This window comes from Vidua chalybeata, chromosome Z, assembly GCF_026979565.1.
Source record: "Vidua chalybeata isolate OUT-0048 chromosome Z, bVidCha1 merged haplotype, whole genome shotgun sequence".
NCBI classification, from domain to species: Eukaryota; Metazoa; Chordata; class Aves; order Passeriformes; family Viduidae; genus Vidua; species Vidua chalybeata.
This window is the reverse complement of record NC_071570.1, coordinates 1,592,619-1,615,160: the sequence shown is the minus strand read 5'-3', so window position 1 is coordinate 1,615,160 and position 22,542 is coordinate 1,592,619. Positions and strand designations below refer to the sequence as shown.

The window sequence follows — 22,542 nt, the reverse complement described above, 5'->3', positions numbered from 1 at the left end:
ATGCCCACGGTCCATGGAAAAGCGGTGGCTGCTCCATCCCTGGAAATGCCCAAGGCCAGGCTGGATGGGGTTTGGAGCAACCTGGGATAGTGGAAGGTGTCCCTACCCATGTCAGAGTGTGAGAACTAGACAGAGGTTCTTTAAGGCCCTTCCAACCCAAACCATTCTGGGATTCCATCTTTGCTTTATAATTCTTAGAGGTTTGCTCTGCCAACACTTTGTACTTCAAAAGTACTTATATCTGCAGGCATGCTTGGCTCTTCCTGCATTTTGTCTTTCTGCTGGTTAAAGCACAATAATTAAAGCACACACTCGCTTTTTCCAGTGGCTAGAAAGGACCAAAGTTGGAATGGCAAACCAAGCACTGGAGTTTGCAAATCCCAGTGTTGTGAAAATCCCCACCTAAGCAGCTTAAACAGCTTCTTAAAGCAGGTGAAGCCACCTGAATAGATGAGACAGACTGAGGGGAGGAAGGAGGAAGAGAAAAGAAGTCTCTAATGTCCTTAGACGCAGCCCCATGCAGCAGAAACCCAGACCTGTCTCCAGGTTTGGGGATTTTTCAGCACCTGATTTCCTGATGAGCTCATTGTCCAGCTCTCCATGGGTCAGAGTGGTGGCAGAAACCTCGATGAGTGCATACAGAAAAGACAACTCAAGTGTTAATGTTCCACAGAGCAGGAGAGGGCTTCCCTCCATCCTGTTTTAAAGATGGTTTTGTCTCCTGCTGGTGCCTGTAGAAGACTTTCTCAGAAAAACCCTCCTTGTTGCCCAGGGTTGGAGCTGTGAATCTCAAATTGTCAGTGGTGCTTCTGTCAGGCCATAAATAACTCACTGTAAAATAAGTTCTCCGCTAGACCTCAGGCAAGGGAAGGATAAAGAAAGTGCTGGTGATGACTTTTTTTACATGCATGGGAAGTTTCCTCTGAATGCCAGCGTGCCATAAACATTTTGTCTGGGTGGTAGTACTGTGGGCAGAGCTCACAGATGGTGACTGGAGCAGTGAGGAGTGCAGGCCTCATGATAAGGCAGACATATCCAGGGGAGGAGACGGGAGAGGGACGCTAAGAATAGCCAAACTTCCCCAAAATCTCTGCCCACAGAGGTATGTGTCACCTTCTGGGGAATATCTTGACGTCTAGCAAAGCCCCCGTGCCCATCCGCTTCTCATCGTAATCGTGACACAACACAGCCCTGATTCTGCCAGAGTTTTTCCCTGCCCACTCCTGTCTGCCCTCACTGTCCCTCTTGTCACCCTTCTGCTCTGTGGGGACACGGTGGAGAGCTAGAGGTGTGCAGAAGGACACGAATTTCATATATCAAGGATATTTTTTGCTACAGGGCAGCTCCATAAAAAGATTCACTAATTATATCAAGATGTCATGCGTAAATTTGCTCTTAAAAATACATCTCTGTTCCTTAGCAGGACAGGTCTGTCCCTGTGGTGTTGTTTGTCACAGATGACTTTACTAGATGATCTTTAATAGCGAGATGATCTTTAGGTCCCTTCCAACCCAAGCTACTCTGTGATTCCAAGACTTTTAGCTTAGCTGACATGGATGCCCTTCTGGCACCCCTGCCCCAAAATGCTTGATCTCCCCTGCCCCAAAATCCTCGACTGCTCTCTCTGCAGTGCTTTGACCTTGATCCACCCCTCTTCCATGGCTCTGGAATGGGTTCTCATTCTGCTGCCCTTTTTGTCATTGGCAGCTAATCCTGCTGCACAGGGCCAGCCCAGGGGAAAGGGCCACCAATTTATCAGCAGTGCCAGGGCCAAAGGTGGGCTGCAGACACAGCCAAGGAGGTGGGGGTGTGCTTTTCCAGCTGCAGCCCGGAGAGGACAGGGACATGTGCACAGGCTGGCCCTGCTGGGTGCTCTGTGGGAGTGTGGAAAGTCCCTAACTGCACAGGGTGCTCATCCTTTGGTGTTCCCCATGAACCACATGCGGTGGTGTCCCAAGAGAGGGGGGGATGTCAACATGGCCTTTAAAGTTTGGGACTCCCACATGCCTCAGGAGAGGTTCACAAGGTGTGGTAGCACTCACCATGGGTTTTTTCCCCTTCTACTGATCAGAACATACATCCCCAACTAGAGTCTCAGCCCCTCACCCCTAACTGCTTTCATATTGAGTATTCCCCAGCAAGCTCCCTCTGTGCTGCCCACAGTCCTGCATAGCTCCTTCTGCCTCCATCCACCCATCTGTAGACCAAAAATCATTAGCAGAGGCAAGATAACATCTTTGCCTCTGCCTGTCCTTTCAGCTCACTTGCTTTTTAGTTTCTTTTTTTTTTCCTTTTTCCCTTTTCCTTTATAGCTCTGGCAGACTCAGCCAAAGGTCAGCAAGGCAGTGAACAAGAGGAAGGGAAAAATTGCCTGATGACTGAGGCAGGAATGTCTCTTCCCTTCCCCCTGCAAAGCTTCCTCTCTCCAGCTCCTTTCCCCCCAGATAAAAGCTTATTCACACCATCCTTAGCTGGGTGGGAGGGGGTGAGGGTGGCCATGAGGACATCAGTGCTGGGTGGGGAGGACATCACAGCTGGGGACATGGCTGGGGCATTGAGTGACAATGCCTGTGGTATTTATCGATCACTGTGGATGGGTTGGTTTTGTGGGCTGGGAAAAAAAAAAAAAAAAAAAAAGACAAGTTCATTTCAGGTGAGGCTGGAGTGATAAGTGCTGGGGTTTGCTGGCTGATCGACTTGGCGCCCATCACTGTCCTCAGGGAAGCAGGCAGGCCCCGTGTCAGACAAGGCAGTGAGTGTTTAACCATGGCAAAGGAAATCTGGGTCAGAGCTGCCACCTCACCCAGGCGACCTTTTGGGAACCAAAGGAGTAGCTGTGCCCCTTGGCTCACGCACAGTCCAGCCAAATTCCCATCCCAGGGGCCTCTGCTGCATCCTCCTCCATCACTTGAGCTTGAAATGGGGGGAGAAGGAAGGGACTGCCAACACATCCAACACTGCGATGGCATCTCCCAGGAGCAGAATCCCTACCAAATGAAAAAGTTTAATTTCCGTAACTGTTTTGAGGGGTTTGGGGTGAGGTTTGTGCAGGCTGAGAGTGTGTCCCCACAGTGAGATCTGGTGAGGTCAGCGTTGGGATTTTAGGCAAAGAGAGGGTTTGCCAAGGGAAGTAGAAGGTGAGTCCAGCTCTCGTTAAAATGGTTTAATGGAGCAGGAGCACAGTGTGTTTGGATGGTAGTTTGGACTAAGATACATGCAGTGGAACAGTGCCTATTTTGGGTTGGAGAAGGGCAATGGATACCCAAGGTCAGCCCAAAGATCAGACCTGGAGACAACTGGGGAAAGGAGGGAGGGCCCTTTGCAGATGAGAACGAGAGGACTCATCTATTGAAGCCCTCAGATCTGGGAAGCCTGGGAAAAGAAAAACAAAGCAGAGATGTTAAATAGAAATAAAAGCGCTTTCCTCCTATTCTTCCCTCAGAGCTTCGGGGAATCGAGGGCGAGCTGGAAGAGGGCATTGTTCCTGGGATAAAGGCTTTCCCCAGGGATGGTTATGCTGCAGCCAGGGTACTGTGGGTTTGACCCTTGCCTGCTTCCAGACCTGGCCGTTCTCACTTGGGAACAGTGGTGGCAACTTGCAGGACCACATTCTTCCATGAGCCTTTTATCTGGTGAAAACACTTCTAGCACTATTAGGAAGTTGTTCTGTCTCTTGTGCATGATGGTCTTAAGCAAGAGTGATGTCCCACTCTCTCCTTCCAGCCCTATAAGCCCTCTTGACTATGGCCTCACTTTATTTCACAAAAGCACTCTAAATTTGTCCCTGAACATCTCCTTCCAGGGTGGTGAGAAGTGAACATGCTGACTTCTTTCCTGCTCCAAAGCCTCTGCCCCATGTCCAAATACCAAGGACCATGCTGAGCCATGCTGCAACAATGCTTCATGTTGCATGTCCCCCAAAAACGACTAAAACCAAGAGAAGAACCAAGGGACTTTGGTTCTTGCAGCCTGGCCATATTTCTTCTTTTTTGTGGCCTTCGGCAGAGTCAACAAAATGGAGAAAATGGGTGGTTAAGGCGAGGGAGCAGCAAATGTCAGTTGAACCATCAGAGCCTGTGCGCAGTGCAAGAAGTGCCCCGTGGCTACTGAAGATGTGGAGATAATAAATAATATTATTTGCCATCTATTGTTCACTGATTGTCACCACTTTTGCCTTCCCTAGCTCTTCCCTAAGCACGGCTGGAGCTGGCTGTCCCTCATCCAGCTCTGTGCTCCCCTGTCTGTGTGTGAGTCAGCTCAGTGCCCTCCCAGTTTCATCCCCTGGTGCTGCTGGGGACGGAGAACATTAGGACTGGATCCTGAGGGGCCCAGCCCAGTTTTAGGTGACATCTGAGGTCTGCAGGGAAAGAGGGATCACAGCTGTTGATGGGTGTTCTTGGTAGGTTTGCCTCCTGTCTCATCCTCAGTGGATGTTGTTGGGACACCAACCTGGGAGGTGCCCCTGGGGCTGGGAGCTGCCACATCCCTGCCAGGAGCAGCCACTTCCAGCCCAGGTGGTTGGTGCCAAGTTCTGCTTTGGATGCGTTTGTTTGTTCTTACAATGCCATTTAGCAGCCAGGCAACCTGAGCAGTTGCCTATGGCAGCAGAGCAGGGAGGTGGAAAAACTGGCTCGAGGGACTCAGGCTCAAGGTGATGCCATGTGGCAATAATGACACCGTGGTCCCTCGAGGCACCTCACCAGCTGATGTCCTGCATGGGCAGGCAACACAGGGAGGGCTCTGCCCCCTCTCACTCCCCATAATAACCCTATCCCACCCCTTACCCATGTCGCTGTGCTCTTCTCCTGCACAGGGCTGATCTTTTGCTGAAAGTTTTAAGTTTCCTCTAGACATTTTGCTTCACCCCACTGAGGTCCCTCGCACTGGCAGCTCCTTGAATACATTTCAGTACACCCCAAAGTTGCTGTCAACTTTCAAACTTCTTGAGATTGCGCACTTTGTCTCCTCCAGGTCACGGATAAGGATGCTAAATAGGGCAGGTCCTGGGATAACAGCTTGGTAGTTGTTATCATTCCTGGCCTTCAGGCAGAGTTGGGCTGGAACCCAGTGGCTATAACCCTCTAAGCCCAACCATCCAACCCATTTTTTTACCCATCGGGTTGTCCTGGCTTGGAAACAAAGGGATATCAAGGGTGACAGGGAGCTGCCTTGGCGCCATCCCACTCTGAGCCTTGGACAGGGCTGTTGGGGCAGGTTCAGAGCAAGCCCCAGGAAGCAGCTCATCACAGAAAGGCTAATTAAACTGTGCAGGAGGCTGCAGGACCAATTCACAGAGATCCCTTCAGCTTGAGGGGGTTATTGCTTCTGAGGCTGTGTACCCCAGGGGTATCCATCCCCTTTAGAGGGATGCAGTCATTGACCTGACCCAAGACAGATGATTTTAGGGTCTTAATACCAACCCTGGGGACCGAGGGCAGCTCCCAGGCGCTGTGAATCAGCAGGGATCAGACCCAGCAGGCTGGCAGCAGGCAGGACAGTTGCTTCTCTGCAGGAGTTGTCTCCTACCTCCAGTCTGGTTGGCAGAGACAGTCCCATTTCAGCATCATTTAAAATCTTGGCACGCTCCCATCGCTTCCCTGCCTTGGTACACGCTGCTGACTGAAAGCCTCGGGGTGGTGGTGCAGGGAGGATAAATACTCCCTGTCTAATTGCCTTCCCCCTACGTCTGAGTCTGCGGTGCAGTGTGTAGACGGGTATCCACTCCCCTCCCTTCTCTTAGTGCCTGTTATCTCCTGGGGCCATGCTGCGTAATTTAGCAAAATATTCTAACACAGTAATTAACGTCTGAACTTCAAGAGGGCACTGCCTTTTCACTGTCTCCTTCAGAGGAAGAAAAAGGAAAACCGGCTGCAGTCGGATGAGCGAGGAGGGTGGTGCTCTTTGGAAAAGAAAATTGTATCTTTTAACGTGGGTTGTGTTTTGTTAATCACTCTCACTTTTTAAGCATCAGCCTTTTGAGTTGAAAAAAGGGTCTTTGACAGTCTAATGAGATGCTAGGGTTTTTAATATTACTCTCCGAGTCAGAAAGTGAAACAGAATTTTTGCTTTATCAAATGAGCAAAGGCACCTAGGGGCTTAGATCTTGACCCCACACCACACTTCCCCTGAGAAAGCTCCATGAGGCCAGATCTGAACAGAGAAAACTATGTCTTTTATGAAGAAGGGGACTTACATCCTCACAGAAGTCCCCTTCTGGTCCCCCCCTATGTGGTTCTGCAGAAAAATGAAAGATTTGGTCTCCAGTCCAGTGGGACTGGGACAAACTGGGAAGTGTTTTGTGTGGTGAAAGGATGGAGGAGGAATGAGGAATGTGGGCATGGGAGGGAAGGGATTTCAGAGAAGGAGTGAAAAAGGTGGACTGGGCCTCAGGAACACAGGGAGGAAGGAGAAATTAGGAGAACAAGTGGGGAATTGTCTTGAGAGTCCAGGAGATGTGGGTTGAAGACATGGAAGATCTGGGAGGAAGGTCTGGGATTTGGAGCAAGTGGAGCATGTGGATATAAAGGGGATATGGACTTCCAGAGACATGACAGGAGGCAGAGTGCAGGAGCAGAGTCTGCAAAGAGCAAGGGTGGATGCCTGTCTCTAGGACCACGCAGGGAAGGGATGGATGTTCCTTTAACCTCTGTGCCTGCCACACATAAAAAAATAATTAACCATGCAAAAAGCTCCCACGCCCCCAGACCCCCATAGCTGTGCTGGCAAAAACACTCCTATGAATGCAGCTTGTTTGGGAAACAACAGATTTCCTTTAATCCTGGTCATTTTGATCAAAGGGCAGTATTTAGGTGGAGGAGGTCAGGTGTTATTTGGGAGCAGATGAGGACAGGCCAAACCAGGGAGGGCTGCCCAGTGCCTGTTAGCCCATCTGCCCTGTTGAGTATTATTGGATACTCAGGATATTCTTGGAAAGCCACAGGACTCGTTTACTCCCAGCACTAAAACCCTGATGTTGTATCTTAAATAGAGGAGGGAAAATGCCACCCTCGTTTCTCTGGGACCCGTACAGAAGTCAGAGGAAGCAATTTGTGCAGATAAAGAAGTGAAGTCAGATACCATCTCACAGGATGGTCCCTCCTCCTCGCGTGGCTTTGTTTTTCTCCCTCGCCCTCCGTACCAGGCATTGTTAGTTCCCAAAATCTCTTTCAATGGGATGTAAACACAACTATTTGCGTCTGCCGCTGCGCGCTCTCTGCCTCTGCAGAGCCAGGAAAGCGCAGAGCCTCCGGCCAGCCAGGGTGGAGCCCTCTGCAATCAAGCACCATGGTCTCGCCGCTGTTTCTTTCCATGTTTTGTGTTTCCCCGGGACCCTTGGGATGAGATCACATCCTCCTCTCCCAGGGTTATTATGTCTTCGGACGGGCAGGATGAAGCCAGTCGTCTGGGTGGCTTGAACTCCCTGTGCACCCAGACCGGGTGGCTCTGGTCGTCTGTCCTGCTCACCTTCGGATCCTGGAGGTCCACCTCCAGCCAGGGGATGTGTAACCACCGGGCTACTGTTGGATTGCAGCGTCTGGGTTGATGAGTGACCAAATTTTCTTCATCATTGTCTCCAGTAATTGCCTCTTAATGGTTTCCATCTTCTCAGGAATTTCTTCTGCCGTTCCAGATCCGGGGAGAGAGAGTGTTGTGTTTCATGGTTTCCCTTGCCTACTGTGGAAAAGGAGTAGGAGGAGTTTCCCACGACTGGGTACAGGATTTTGTTCCTCTGGCCTTAATTCAATTTGCTGTTAAGTATCTCTGAGTTCCTCAGGAGCCTGACAAGGAGGATAACCAACATTTTGGTTTACTCAACACAATAAACAAACTAATCTCTTCTTACCATCCTCCCAGGGAGTCCTGGTTTTGTAATAGGAGAACAGAAATCTCCTCCTGAGCTGAGGGGAGCACATCAGTGTAAAAGGAGTTGGTGCCTCCAAAACTCATTTAGGTTGTCCAAAGTATGTTAGAGAAAGTGTCTGCTATGGACATGGCTCTGATGCGGCCATGCTGGGACAAGCAGTTCAGCACAGAGCTCTTTGTCCCCTGCGCCACTTCTTCTGGGCAGCTGCTGGTGAACTCTTCCTAATGGAGCAGCAGGAGCTGCTGTCAGACATTCTCACCCAGGCTGAGACCACAACATCCCAGTCAGGCAGCTGAGAAGAGGGTTCCCTCCATGAGACATGATCTGGTGGCACCTTGTGATCTTCTGTAGCCTTGAAGACTTCCCAGATCCCCAGAGAGGTGTGAGCAAAAGAGAGGGGAGAGAAGCACCACTGCTAGTGTAAGCAGCTGGGCACACACTGCCTCTCACAGCTCAGCTGTGTTATTAAATTCAAAAAAAATCACATTTTGGAGCATGGCATAGCCTGTGCCCTGTGCAGAGATCAGCACAGCCACTCCATAAGGGAAAGGTTTTTCCCAAAACTTTGTGTTTGGGCAACTTCAGCATGAAATGGGTGAGCAGAAAAGATTTCACCTCTGCCTGTGAGCTTCTAAAACTCTGTTTCCATGTGCTCACTTGTTTCTTTTCCAGAGAAAGTCAGTCTCATCCAACTTCCCTCACTTCCAGAGGAGGACTTGGTACCCCTTTAGAAGGGGTGGTACTGGAACAGCTTGTTGGTGGGCACAGGATGAGCTCAGCTGACCTTCTGATGTCCTGGGTCAAGGAACTGATACATCTGATGGTAGCAAATTGTAGAAATCCTGAAACTGACCCTGCTGTGGAGCATTTTGCAATCGCTCATCCCCACAACCTTGTTTGTACTTTGCATTTTCCCGAGTCCCAGCTGTTTTCACCACCCTGTGCCCTGTGACTAGAGAACAAGGGGAGCTGTACCATTGCCTGTGTTTCAGAGAAGTGTGTGACTGTCCCCATGCAGAGCCATGCACTCCCATGGATCTTATCTCAGGCATCTTCCTTAAACACTTTGTGGCAGTAGGTCAATAAAGGGCTGCTGGAAAGGCAGAAAATTGCTATTGATGTCTGTCTGCAGAGAGCCTGTGAAGCAGAATTGACATGTGCTCCCAGGAGGACCCACCTAGAAGACTGTGGGGATTCCAGGAGGTTTTGGGAGCAAGACTTCTCCAGCTGTGGTCCATTAGAGCACTAAGACTGCCTGCAGAGCTGTGTTAGCACCTAAACTGCACTGTATAGGGAATGATCACAGAACCACAGAATGCTTTGGCATGGAAGGAACCTTCAAAGCTCATCCCATTCCATCCCCTGCCATGGGCAGGGACACCTTCCACTAGCCCAGGTTGCTCCACGCTCCATCCAACCTGGCCTAAGACACTTCAAGGGATGGGGCAGCCGCAACTTCTCTGGGAAACCTGTGCCAGGGTCTCACCACCCTCATTCTAAACAACTTCTTCCATCTATTTAGTCTGAATCTCCCTTTTTAGATGAAAACTATCACCCCTTACCCTGTTGCTTCAGTCCCTACTGAAAACTTAATCCTTATCTTTCTTATAAGCTCCCTTCACAAGGGGGTGTCCATGATGGTCCCGACCACAGAGCTGGAACAGATCCATCTGTCAGAGGACCAAGTCCATCATGGCCCTTCCCAAGGCCCTTTTGGTTAAAAGCAGGACTGGGATGCACCATCTCTCCCGCACTTCCAGTACAGTATGTCCACTCTGCTTAAGCTCCAAGCGGCACAAATAACTGATCTTCCACTTCCCCACGGAAATGTGTCTCCATTTTCCCCCGTGGCCTTGCTCCACACCAGCGAGCCGATTGCAGCACGCTGGTTCCCCTGAGGTCATGCTCCACAGTCCCTGGGAAGGGGGAATACTGGCAGGCACCTCCTCGTGACCCAGGTGTGGATGAAAAGCATACCTGTGGGCAGCCTCAGGCCCGAGGCTGCCTGGGTGTCCGTGCGTGTTGCCACTGGACTCATGAACCCGAGATGCCCGTCGGGGAGCCGGGGCGAGCGGCGCGTGGGCTGCGGTCAAGCCCGGCTTTCCCTGGGTCTCACCCCAGCCTCTCCGTGGCTCTGGGTGGATATTTTCCAGGTTTCTTGTGCTTTCACGCTGGAGTCATCACCAAAGCGTCATAAAACACTGCATGCTAAGGGGTAGTTAGTGGCCAAGCATTGCTTATGTGTCATTTTGCAAGCGATATCGTACGCAGTAATTAGCACTGTGCCTTGCAGGAGAAGCATCATTGCGTCTGGACAGGGTAATGCGTGCGTTGGGGCTGCCCCCACCCCATCTCCTGAAGAGCACAATTAAACCTGCGTGGTTTAGTGATAAGGGGCGGTGGGACGGGTTCTCCTGTCCTCCTCGTGGCGTGGGCACCCATGAGAATACCAAGTAAGCACTTCAGCTTCTCAGCAGGCCAGGTGATCTCAGAAAGCAGATAATAAACCCAAATATTTGGGGTGAGTCCCATTGTGTTCGCTTTTTGGGTTGCTCTTCGTGGCCTGCACCCCATACACATGCATCTGTTGCTGTTCAGGAGGACCAAGCTGGCTCTGTCTGTGGTGAGGCATAGCTGCCTTTTTAGGGCTCCTTTGGTCCTTTAGCCGTGGCTGCATGTCCACCCTGTGTAGTTTATGATGCTTATCTCTGCAGAGACATGAAGAGAAGGCTCTGGGGCCATGGAGGCTGGGGGAGATGGGTCCCAAGAGCACGCCATGGATACCAGTTGCGCTCAACAGCCGCCTTGCAAGGCACTGCAACTCACCACAACACACAGCACTTCCAGGAGCAGACCCTAAAATTTAGTTTGGGTTGCTTATGCAAATATCTAGCACCCAGAGCCCACCTGGGCACACTGGCTCTGCAGAGAACCTTGCTCAGTGCTCATCTCTGCGAGTGACATAGAAATTTGAATGAGAAGGCGCCTGATATCTCACACCAGTCTGCGAGGCAGCAAGTCCAGCACCAGAAACAAAAAGTGAGAAGCCTTTCGCAACCGAGGCTGGGTATTATATGACTGGCCGGGCAGATTCTGGCATGCAGCCTCCTCTCTTAGGAAATCAGGCAGACTCTTTGTCTGCTTTCCAGCAGGAACTGCTGCTTTCATTGCCCAGCTTCGCCCGATACAGGGGAAACCGGCTGGGGAGCAAAGGGAAGTTTTTCTCGCAGACAGCCCCAGCCTCCAGGGGATGATTACAGTTTAAACTGAGGAGTGCGTGAGCCCCAGCTCACCTGCCCTGTTGTCTGCCTCACACTCCTCTTTCAGATCCCTCGTCCACATCCACCAGCTGTTTGAACCCTGTGGGAGCCTGGTGGAGAGGGATGGGATGGTGCCCACAGTGGGAGTTGGGGCAGAGGCACACAGCAGGGAGGAGAGGCTATAAATAGTTAAATAAATAATAATTCCAGTGTGGGAGTGCTAATTTAATGAATATAGAGTGTTTGCCTTAAAATATTTTAAGTAAATATGAATTAGATTGCAAACAGTGAAGGCAATTGGCTGGGTGGTCACACGAGTGCTGGGACTTTAGGGCTGTGATTTCCCTGGAGCTGTCAAAACATTTTCACTTTTTTCTTTTTTGGTTTTTTTTTTTGGGGGGGGGGGTTGGTTTTTCTTGGTTTTTTTTTTTTTTTGGTGGTTTTTTTTTGGGGGGGGGGGTTGGGGTTTTTTGGGGTTTTTTTGGGTGTTTTTTTTTGTTTTTTTTTGTTTGGTTGGTTTTTTTGGTTTTCAGGTTTGACTCAGGGGTCACAGAGCTTTGGGAAACATTGTGCTGTGGCTGAGGGAACCACCCCAGTGCTTCTAGTGCCTGGTGCTCACATGGGGCACCATCAGTGAGGATGAAATACCCTTTGAGAAATACATGCAAGTTGTCATTGATGGGTGAGGACATCCTTGCTGGGCCCCCAGGCAGCACAGTCCTTGCAGTCAGCAAGGTTCAGTGCCCATGCCAGGCTCCCTGATCTCCTCCTGCTCTGTCATGCAGGGGTCGGAAGCAGATAGTGCCTACACCCCAGCACGCTGCAAACGTGGTCAGCAAAAAACAGAGTAACAGTGACATCGCTCTGATCCTCCAGGCTTCGGTCTCTTGCACTGATGCAAGTGGCTAGCAGCCATCTGTGGCCATGGATTTAGACTCTGGTTCTCCAGAGCACCATCAGATCTCACTGCCGGGCTGTCCCTCATGCACAGGGATGTGCCTGGGCTTGGTGGGCAGGCTGTGGGCCTCCCCAGCATACATGTCTCAGGCAGAGGCTCACACCTGTAGTGCCTCAAGCTGGTATCTCTTGGTAGCCTGCTGGAGCAGTGGAGGATGTGGAAGTTGGGTGGACAAGGTGAGGCACGTGGTGCCTCTGGAGCAACGGAGCTGGTGGATCCTGGGTGGGTGAGGTGCAGTGCATGGTACCTGGATGGACAAGGTGGAGCACGTGGTGTCTCCATGGACGAGGTGGAGCACATGGCACCCTGACGGGCACACCGGAGCACAGACATTCTCCTTGTTCAGCCCAGTCACATCAGATGATGATGATCAGGTGTCCACGAGGGCAGCGTGAAGTTGGAAGGTGCCTGCCCAGGGCTGGGGTAGGATGTGTTCTCTGTTTCATCATAGGTAGGTGAGACTGTTCCTCATTAGCCAAGTATCTGAGCACTTGACAGGGACATGTTCATGCTCACAAACACCTTTTGAGGTAGGGAAGCGTGTCCCAGCCCTGTGTGTGGGAAGCTGGGGCTAGTGAAGTTGCAGCCTTTCTATGACCACATATCCTGGGCAGGGAGCAGAATCACTGAGGAGACCATGGCAGAGGAAGGGCTGGAGTCAGTCCTAATTCTACTTTCATACATTAGTTTTCATGTTATGTTCTTTACTGAAGAATACCAAAAATAAGAAAGGTGTTGTTAAAAGGTATTGGCTGTTACTTTATTTGCAGCCCTTCTTCATGCTATGCTCATGAGCTAAATACCCCAGGAGGGAATATCTGGACTACTGCCTGTTTATATTTTTCCCTAACTGATTTTTCTTTTTCATTGTTGGTGTTGGGTTTAAAATAATCTCATGTTTTCTTGTGAAGAATCTGAACTGTTTGTGAGAACTTATCTCATAGCACATGGCTTGGGCTTAACATTTTCCAAACAACTTAGCAGAAAGATAAACTGGGGTGGGGGGAGAAAAAAAAAGCCTGTTGCATGATTTGAAAACCCTGGCTGAAGCTTTGGCTAATGAGAGGGATAGCATGCTCAGTGAGATGCTGTGAACACCATCTTCAAAGCAAAGAATCTGCTGTCTGCTGAAAACAGAGGACAAAACTCTGAGAGCAGTGGTAGTTCCTTGCATTACCTCTTCTTTCCCCTGTCTATTTTCTACCCAACGTGGAGCTGGTAAACAGACATTTATTTGTAGAGGAAAGGAAACGTGGAAAAATAAGAATGGGAAAGAGAGATGGTAAAGCCTAGAGTCACAATTATGATTTTAACTAATGGATGTGACTTTGGAGTAACATTAAGTTACACTGAGCAATTTCTATATGGGCAGTTTTAATCAGTTCAACTGCTTTTAAAAAGTCTGCTTCTCTCTAATGAATGTCAGGTGATAGTAAAACCTTTTCTCCTTTTGCTCAGTGGCTACTGCACACAGAGATTAGCTCAGGGCCATCAGGGCTTGTTCATTCCAAAGTGATGGGATGGAAGTGGCTATAGCTTCAAGTGTCCCTGGTACCTGTAATTGTCATAAAGATGAGAACAAAGAAAAATACATATTTTTGGTCCCATTTTGAAGGTCCTTGTGTGTGGCTTCAGTGTTTGTGGGGTGAGATATGGTAAGGTCCTACACTTTGCCATTGTCAGGTGCAGCTGTCAACCCTCATTGCACACCCTGGGTCTGAACCAAGAGAGATGAGCACCTTCCTGCACTGTCCCGTGCCATGCCCAGCAAAATTTTGGGTGTTCCCTGAAATCTGCTCCTGCTTGCAAGCTCGTGTTTGTAACACAGAGTTCATGGAGAGCAGAGCAGGGTTGGAGCTGGTGCACCTGAGACTCCACAGTTTCGTTGGCACCCCTTGCCCTTGTGTAACCAGCCTAGAAGGAGCCATATTAATTACAGTGAATTGGATGTAGCTCAGGCAGTTTTGTGGCTGTCAGAAGTGTCCCCATGGGGATGGAGAGGTTCAGGGGTGGGTGGTAGAGCCCTTCCTTTCCAAACAGCCACTCCTAGGTCTTTGCTGCTCCAGTGTTGTTGGCAGATGGCTGCACTTATTCCCTGTATGTGTGAGACGAGTGTTTTCTCACTGCCTGCTATGGGATAAAAGAAGCAATATAACCTAAGCAAAATCTATTGCAAAAGTTGTTAATCTAAATTTTACCCCGTTTTTTGTCACTGCTTACTCTAAATTTTTGTGTGGATAATCTGTTTTCTCCCCTCCTGATTTTGTGCTTTTCCTCCTGGAAGTGTAAAAAGACAAGCTGGACAAAGACATAGAAGGAAAGTCATAAGGGAGGAGGAGGAGGAGGAGGAAGAAGATGATGCATTTCTCACTGTTTGTCTCTTCTCTCTTTTGCAGTTGTTGCAATCTCAGGATGTGAAGGAGGATGCCGTGCTTTGCTGCTCCATGGAGGTAGGGAAGCACCTCTACATCTGCCCTGATCTCATTGCTTTACCCCTTCCATCCTTGCCCATGCATTTGTCAAGCAGCTGTTGGATGTTTCCAGACCCAACAGCTGTGTGGCCTCTGTGCATTTTGGAATGATCAAATGGTTTGGATTGGAAGGGACCCTTCCAGGTTATTTAGTCCAACCTGTCTGCAATGATCATGAACACTTTTCCACTGTCCCAGGTTGCTCCAAGCCCTTCCAACCTGGCCTTGGACACTCCCAGGGATCCAGGGGCAGCCACAGCTGCTCTGGGCACCCTGGGCCAGGGCCTGCCCACCCTCCCAGCCAGCAATTCCCAGTTCCCAATATCCCACCTGTGCCTGCCCTCTGGCAGTGGAAGCCATTGCCTGTGTGCTGTCCCTGCAGCCTTGTCCCCAGTCCCTGTGCAGCTCTCCTGGAGCCCCTTGAGGCCCTGGCAGGGGCTCTGAGCTCTCCCTGGAGCCTTCTCTTGTGCAGCTGAACAGCCCCAGCTCTGCCAGGCTGACTCCAGAGCAGAGGGGCTCCAAACCTTGGAGCAGCTCCGGGGCCTCCTTTGGCCTCACTCCAGCAGGTCAATGCCCTTCCTGATCAGAGGACCCTGGAGCTGGATTCAGGATCCCAGGTGGGGTCTCACAAGAACAGTTTAGGTAGAAGACCACTGTGAGATAAGAGCCCTTAAGACTCTTTCACTGGGCTCCTGATGCACGCAAATGGGTGCAGGAAGTTTCAGTACCTGGGGTCCTGTCAAAATATTACATCATCCTGGTTCCTTCAAACCTCACCCTCCATTGGGTTTTTAATCACAGAAACAGCTGTAATGGAGCAAAAGCTGCCCCATGACTTGCTGTGCTCAAGGAGCAGTCTTGCAGAGAAGGAAATGACATGGCACTCAGTGCTCTGGTCAGGTTGACAAGGTGGTGTTCAGTCACAAGTTGGACTCAGTGATCTTGGGGGTCTCTTTCAACCTAACTGATCCTACAGTTCTGTGAAATATAGCAGAGTTCTATTGGTTACCTTTTTTTGGGAAGTGGTGGGCCCATGGGGACAGATTCTTTTCTTGCAAAGAGCAGTTGAAGTTGCAGCCTGAATAGTTAAAATTCAGCAAAGCAGATGAGGAGGCGGATTTGATTTTTAAGGTGAGGACTTTGGGGAGCTCTGCTTTAGGGAGCCTCCCACAGACTCATCACTGTCCACCCCAAACTTGGACCTTCTCTGTGGAACCACCTAGGGCTTGTGCTACTCAATAGAGGCTCTCCAAGGAGTAATTGTTTTAGAAAAAGCCCTTGGCTGCCTCCAGCAAAGCAGCACAACAGGTATAAATGCAGATCTCGGGAGGGCAGGATTTGTTATGCACACAGGCGCGTTCTGCTTATTCCACCTAATGACTGGGAGTCACTGGGAGCTGTGAATCAGCGAGTAAATGAAGGGCCAGGTAGAAGGCAGGAATACCACATCACAGCCTGCACTTTGTTTTGACAATAGCATGATTTTTAGGTGGGATTTCTTTTTTTTTTTTTTTCAAAAGCAATCCGTCGCTGCTGCCTTTGAAGTCAGTGGGAGCTGAACCATTCACTCCTCCAGCAGCCTGGTGCGGATGCTTTTGAAAACCTCACCCTTCGTGTTCAGCTCTTGAGCCTGCTGCTGAGTGGTTTTGGTTTTCGAAAGCCATGACGCCTTTAACCTTGCCTGCACCAGGCAGGGCAGAATCGAAGGGACGGGAGGTGTCTGTAAAAAGCCAGAGGGGTGTTTTAACATCGTAGAGTGATAGAATCCTAGCCTGTCTCAAGCTAGAAGGGACCCACAAGGATCAGCAATCCATGGTTGACCCCTTGTTCTCCCGACAGCTGCAGAGCACCGGCCGGCTGCTGGAGGAGCAGCTGCCTGAGATGATGACGGAGCTGCTGGCGATAGCACGCGACAAGATGCTGTGTCCCTCCGAGTCCATGCTGACCAGGTCCCTGCTGCTGGAGGTCATCGAGCTGCACGCCAACAACTGGAACCCCCTGACGCCCACCATCACGCAGTACTACAACAAGACCATCCAAAAACTGACGGCTTGAGGGGCAGGGCAAGGTGGGGTGGTAAGGGACGAGAAGAAGACATGCGCCTTGACGGGACCCGGCAAGAGCTTTTCTGATTTAAATCCCCCAGCAGACCAAACCCCAGCATGCTCGAGAATACGTTCGTGGGGTGGGGAGGGAGCAGCATGTTTCTTTTTCAGCCGCGTCGCCAAGTGCCACCCCTCCTCCCTGCCGTGGTTTTGTTTTAGGGGTTTCTTTTTCTGAACTCATTGCTCAAGCAGCAGCAGCGCATCCCGCCGGGTTATTGTTTGGCTTTCGAAAGAAGACAGAGAATTTGGAAAAGGAGGAAAAAAAAAAAAATAATCTAAGTGGGGGCTAGTATTGTTTTCACGCCGTCCTCCTGCCTTGCCCTGGCCAACTGGCAGGAGACAGCACGCAGCAGATGTCTCGGGAGGACAAAGCCAGGCACACACTACACCAGACGCTCATAATTGATGGCTTTTGTCAAGCGGGGCTTGCGTTAGGTCCCCCCCTCCTTCTCTTGTTTTCGACTTTCTGTGTGTTCTCCCACCTACCCGCCACCCCTTCAGAGGCAGATTGGAGAGCGGGGCGACTTTCTTATTTGCACTGGCTTGTCCTTTCCTCGAGCGCTCGTAATTTCTTCTTGTCTTATTGTATTGTTGGACGGACAGTTGTGAGCAGCTCGGGGACGGGGAGAGCAGCGCCTTCCCTCGAGCTGGGTGACAGTTTATGTGAAGATGCTGAAGCAGAAGGTGTGTTTTAAAGGAGTCCTAAAGCCACTGCAGAAGTTACGTAGCCACCGTCATCTTGCCAGTAACCTCCTCGGTGGATTGAGAAATGTGTCCTTTGAGCTGGGGGCTCTAAAAACAGGGGATTCTGTGGCTCTTGCTGTTCAAGTCGCCGTTATTCCTCAGCCACTATAATCATTTAACTTTTTTTTGTAATATTTTTTTTTTTTCCATTGAAGGAGTGCTTTATTGTTATTATTGTCATGGTTGTAATTATACATTTAAATCCAGGCCTGTTATAGTTGGGCCTAATAATGTACAGGGCAAGGGAGAAATGAAGGTTTGATGTTTTTTTGGAGACTGGTAAAGAAAAGACAAGCAGCGTATAGGAAAAAAAAAAAAAAAAAAAGGAAAAAAGAAGAGGGAAAAATAGAAAAAGCCAAAAATAGAAGTTTGAGCCTGGCTTCTAACTAGCTGAATATGCTACCCAGCGCTCCTAGGTGTGCAGTGTGCAGGAGCAGCTCTGTCCCATGTTTAGTGTAAGTGGCACAGTGCCATCGAGGGATGGGGGGGACATCTTCAGAGAGGCAGGGTGTGCTCGGGGGTCCCCAGGGTGCTCCAGCATCCCCTCGTGGCTCCGCGCTGGAGCATCCTGAGGGAGAGGACAGCTGTGGGGAACAGTGGGGAGGTGCCACCCAGAGGGTGAGAGGCTGGTCCGGGGCAACACCTGAATCATGAAGAAAACGTGGAAGGCTCCTAATTTGCTGATCTAGCAACACTTTGACATAGAAAATCCCGCCATGTGATTTTTCTAGTGAAACCTAGCAAGGGTGCAGGCTGCCCCATCCTGCCTGCAGGAGCCAAGGAAGTCATGATGCCGTCAGCCCATGATGGTTTCTTCTCACTGTTCAATTTATTCCTTTTATGATAAGAGAATTTATGCCACAAGGATGGTGCACACGGACGCCGGACCAGGCAGGCTGGGCCTGAGCTCAGCAGCTCAAACTTGTTTTTCCAAGCAAAAAGTTGCATTTCTGGTGGCTTGTAGAGAAGAGAGATTTCACCCCGGCCTCCTTGGATGTGCAGTATGTTCTTGGGTGCCTTATGAATGTGTTGGTCTGTCTGCGATGGGGAGGAAGCTTTTGCTGCAAAATTTAAAGGGCAGAAATTTTCAGCAGAAGATGCATTGCAAGGGGGATGAGAGCCGTGATGCTGCAACTCAATATTACCTGAATTTTCGTCTGGTTGTCTGCTGATCCAGTTTTCGTTCTGCACTTGGAGCAAGAGGAGCTGGAAACAGGAGCTTCAGTTTTCCTGTCTGCCTAGAAAGCAGCAAAATGATTGCTGAGCTCACAAGAATTGTCTGGAAGAACTGACTTTTGCTTCACTTACTCGAGCCCAGGAGCTTCGCACAGTGACGGCGCCTTGCGTTGGGTCAGCTTCGTTAGTAGCAACGTGGTTTGATAGTATTAATGAGCAGATGAACTTCATTAGGACGGCAAAGCCCATCAGTATTACAAGGCTCAGGGCTGTGCCCATTACTCTTTGTTTTTTCTGCTCCCTGAATTCTCAAGGAGTGGAGGAGAAGGGGATATAATACCCATCACAGTGCACTCAGGCAGAGTGTCAGTCTTCTGGGAGAAGGCCTGAAAAACAGTTTTTTCTTGGTTTTAGATTTTTTTTTTTCCTTATTTTTTAAGAACAGCAAAGTCCTATAGCAGGGACAGCAACCTGATGGGTTGGGGTGCCAGGGATCCTGCCAGCAGTGATCCAGACTGCCACTCTGGCCCCTACAGCTTCTCACTTCCCACAGAATTTTTTCTTGGGATGTAGTGAAAGAAGAAAAAAGAAAATAAAAACACAGATAATTGGGGATTTTTTTTCTAAAAACTTGAATTTTCAACCATTAGTGCATCAGGAGGCATTCAGAGTCAAAGTGCAAGCCACAGGGCAGTATTTCTCCTAAAGCATTTCCCTACCCCTACCTGCTGTGAGAGCTTATTCAATTTTCTCATTGTGGGGCACTCCTGCAACCCCCCCACTGACCAGGCTTGGCCCATGACTTTCCCTTCCAACACTGGAAATGAAGAACTTTCATGTGAAATTCGTCGTTTTTTAATGTCTTGCCATTTATCTCTGCTATTAGCATACGTTCATCCAGCCATTGACTGCTTTGATACATCAGTCACTCTGTTGATGTCCGAGAATCAAAATGTTGACCAAAAACATGGGGTTTCTCCCCAAAAATTACATGCTGCCAGTGGTATCTTTCTGAAGTCCATCAGCAGGAAGCTGGCAGGCACACGTCATCATTCACCAGGGTACCGTGTTGGGAAAAGAGGTACCATGAGGACATTTGATGGACAGGATGGGGAACAGCTAACAGCTTTGGGGAATTTTTGGGGGGTGAGAGTACCTGGGGATCCTGGAGTGTTTTCTTCTCTCTCTTTTATTTTATTTTATTTTTTTTTTAATCTTTTGGCTTACTTTACGAACGGTCGCCAAAGAGCGTAATTCTCCAACATGTATTTTTGGGTGCAAAGCCACCAGCTAGCACCTCCCTAAATCAGCCAGGTTCCATCTTTGCTGCTCAATAAAAGTATTTGTGTGGGGTTTTACTGAGTTGTCCCCATACAACTACATCAGCAAAGGAGGAACATAAACCCCCTCGGGCCAAATGTGTGTGGGGCCAAACCTCAGGGTGGTGTGGAGGCGAGTGGCTGCAGCATCACCTCTATGCTCCTCTCCCTGGGATGCAGAGCAGGTTTGCTGACACCCTGCCAGGCTCCCCAGCTTGTTATTCACCTCATTCCTGGTAAAAATCTTTCCAAACTGACGAGTTTTGCTACACAGAAGGTGACTTGCTTGGTTTCCCCATGAGGGATTCCACTGCTGTTCAGAGAAGTCTCGTGTACGTGGAGGTGAAACAAAAATGGGGAGAAAAAAAAAAAGGAGAAGTAAGTGATCTGCTTGGTTCCCCTCTTCCCCTGAAGGAGATTAATTAGTATCTATTCTTGGCATGATTGATGGCTTTGAAAGAAAACTTGTCAGAATAACTTACGATTTATTTTCGTGCTTATTTTTATAACACCCCTCACTTGGAAATCGCTCAAAATCTTAAATATGATTTTTTTTTTTTTTTTTATTTCCCTGCTGGGTATTTTATGGCTTTACACTAATTTTGCTCTTCTTGGTGGTAGCTGTTAAGCAGTCCTGGTGATATTGTCAGTATTTTTTCAGAAGAAATAATACTAAGGGTTGCAAAGTCTGCTGTCAATAGCCAAGGGAGCTGTGGTATCCTGCAGAACACGGAGTTAATGCTAGCAATTTTTTTTTTTTAATGTATTTATTTGCATTTGAAAAAGCAACATTTTTAATTTAATCATATTTGTTAAACTAAGCGCTTTAAAAAAATTTAAAATGAAAAAAAAAAAGAAAAAGGTTTTGGGAAGAGTAAAGACTAGATATTCATACTTAGAGAAATCACAAACTCATTGTTTTCAGCATTTCAGAGACTGTTAAAACAAGGGAGCTCATAACTCTTTGTGGCAATTCAGTCTTTGTTTCTAGAACATCCAGACCCACTGTATGCTATAAAATGCATCATCTGAGTAATAAATGTTTAAAGCTTGACATTTCCCCATCTCTTTGTGGGTACGCGCTGTCGCTTCTCCTGCTCTGGGAGGGACCATCCTCTAGTTCAGGGTGGAAGGAGAGGAATATGTGGGTGGTGGGAGCAGAGCATCCCTCGTGGTGGAAACGCAGCTCAGGGGGGCTCTGTGGGGATGGCTCAGTGCTCCTGGCACCGGTCACATCCCGCTGCTCCTCCTGTGAGGCTTGGTCCCTCTCCTTCTCACTCCTCACAGGAGTGAGGGTGAAAGCTTGTGGGAATGGTGCAGAGGGCTCAGGGCTCCATGGATGACGGATTGAGCCTGTCTCCTGATCTGCCCGCTCCCCTGCTCCCCATCCTCTGCCCAAAGTGAATTTCCCACCTCTTTGTGTCCTACCTGAGCTGGGCCTGGGGGTCTGTTAGAGGACCCACCCCCCCACCACATTCAATCACGTACATTCCACCCAGTGCTACAGCAACAAGGGCTCGCCAACCACTGCTGCCTGTTAAAAATAGCCTTTAAAAATGATACTGAAAATGTTTTTCACAAAATCACAGAATATTCTGACTTGGAAGGGACCTACAGGGACCATCAAGTCCAGCTCTTCAGTGTGTGGCCCATACAGGGAAGAAGCCACAATGTTGCCATTACCCAGCACCATGCTCTGACCAACTGAGCCAATTTCAGAAAAAACAGGATTACTCCAAGGTTTCCTCTGGAAAAGCCTTCTCAAGCCCAAGACAATTAATTTTTGGCTAACTGAAGTGCCTGCCTCTTTTCCTGGCCTGAGGGAGATAAGAAGAGAGGGGAAAACAAGATGGAGGCAAACCAAGGAATGGAAACACCACCAGGATCCCACAGGGACATTCACGTGTCTCCCCACCCCTCTAATCCCCACATTCCCCCTCCATTTCCCTAAAGCCAGAGCATCTTCTCCCTCTCAACTCAGGGCCTCACAGGACACAACTGAGCACCACAGATATCCAAACTCCCCCTGGGTGTCACCTCCTCCCAGAGCCAATGTTTTGCTCCAGAGAGCAGGGCTTTGTGGGAAACTCCTTACCTTGCCCATCGTCAGTGGAGGTGTCTTGATTGCAGAGTGATGTCCATTCCCTGCACACCTCACTTTGTCCTACTGTTTTAAGCAAGGATGGGCTTGAAACCGAGCCCCAGAAAGTTGGATTCAAGAACATTTAGAATTTAGATCAGAAACTGGGAAGAAATTCTTGGCTGTGAGGGTGGGGAGGCACAGGTTCCCCAGAGCAGCTGTGGCTGCCTCTGGATCCCTGGCAGTGTCCAAGGTCAGGTTGGATGGGGCTTGGAGCGACTTGGGGTAGGGAAAGGTGTCCCTGTCCATGGCAGGGTGTGGAAAAAGGGGGTGTTTAGGGTCCCCTTTAGCCCAAACCACTCTGTGATTGTATGAAATAGCATACCTGACCCTGTGCCACCCTTTCCACCCCTAAACATCCCCATCATGAGCCCCCACCTGCAGCCAGACCCTACAGCTCTGGGGTGTGCTGGAATTCAGCCTGTTCATAATCAGGGGTTTGAGCATCTGGACCAGCTCTGGGAAGAGTTTATCAGCACTGGAGTTGGGGTGGGAGCAGACAGGC

The 22,542-nt window shown here is 49.5% G+C and overlaps 1 protein-coding gene across 5 annotated transcripts in view; it reads left to right on the top strand.

The window, feature by feature from the left end:
• CTIF (cap binding complex dependent translation initiation factor) overlaps positions 1-20,951 on the top strand; it is a 150,943-nt gene extending 129,992 nt beyond the window's left edge. For 4 of the 5 annotated variants that reach the window (XM_053932114.1, XM_053932115.1, XM_053932113.1 and 1 more), the window contains 2 exons: positions 14,479-14,532; positions 16,393-20,951. In XM_053932114.1, coding sequence (XP_053788089.1) covers positions 14,479-14,532; positions 16,393-16,608 — 270 coding nt within the window. In that variant the 3' untranslated portion in view covers positions 16,609-20,951. Of the gene's footprint in view, positions 1-3,802; positions 4,028-14,478; positions 14,533-16,392 lie in introns of those variants that run through there. The other variant, XM_053932116.1, reaches the window with a different exon arrangement.
• Positions 20,952-22,542: the final 1,591 nt, after the last annotated feature.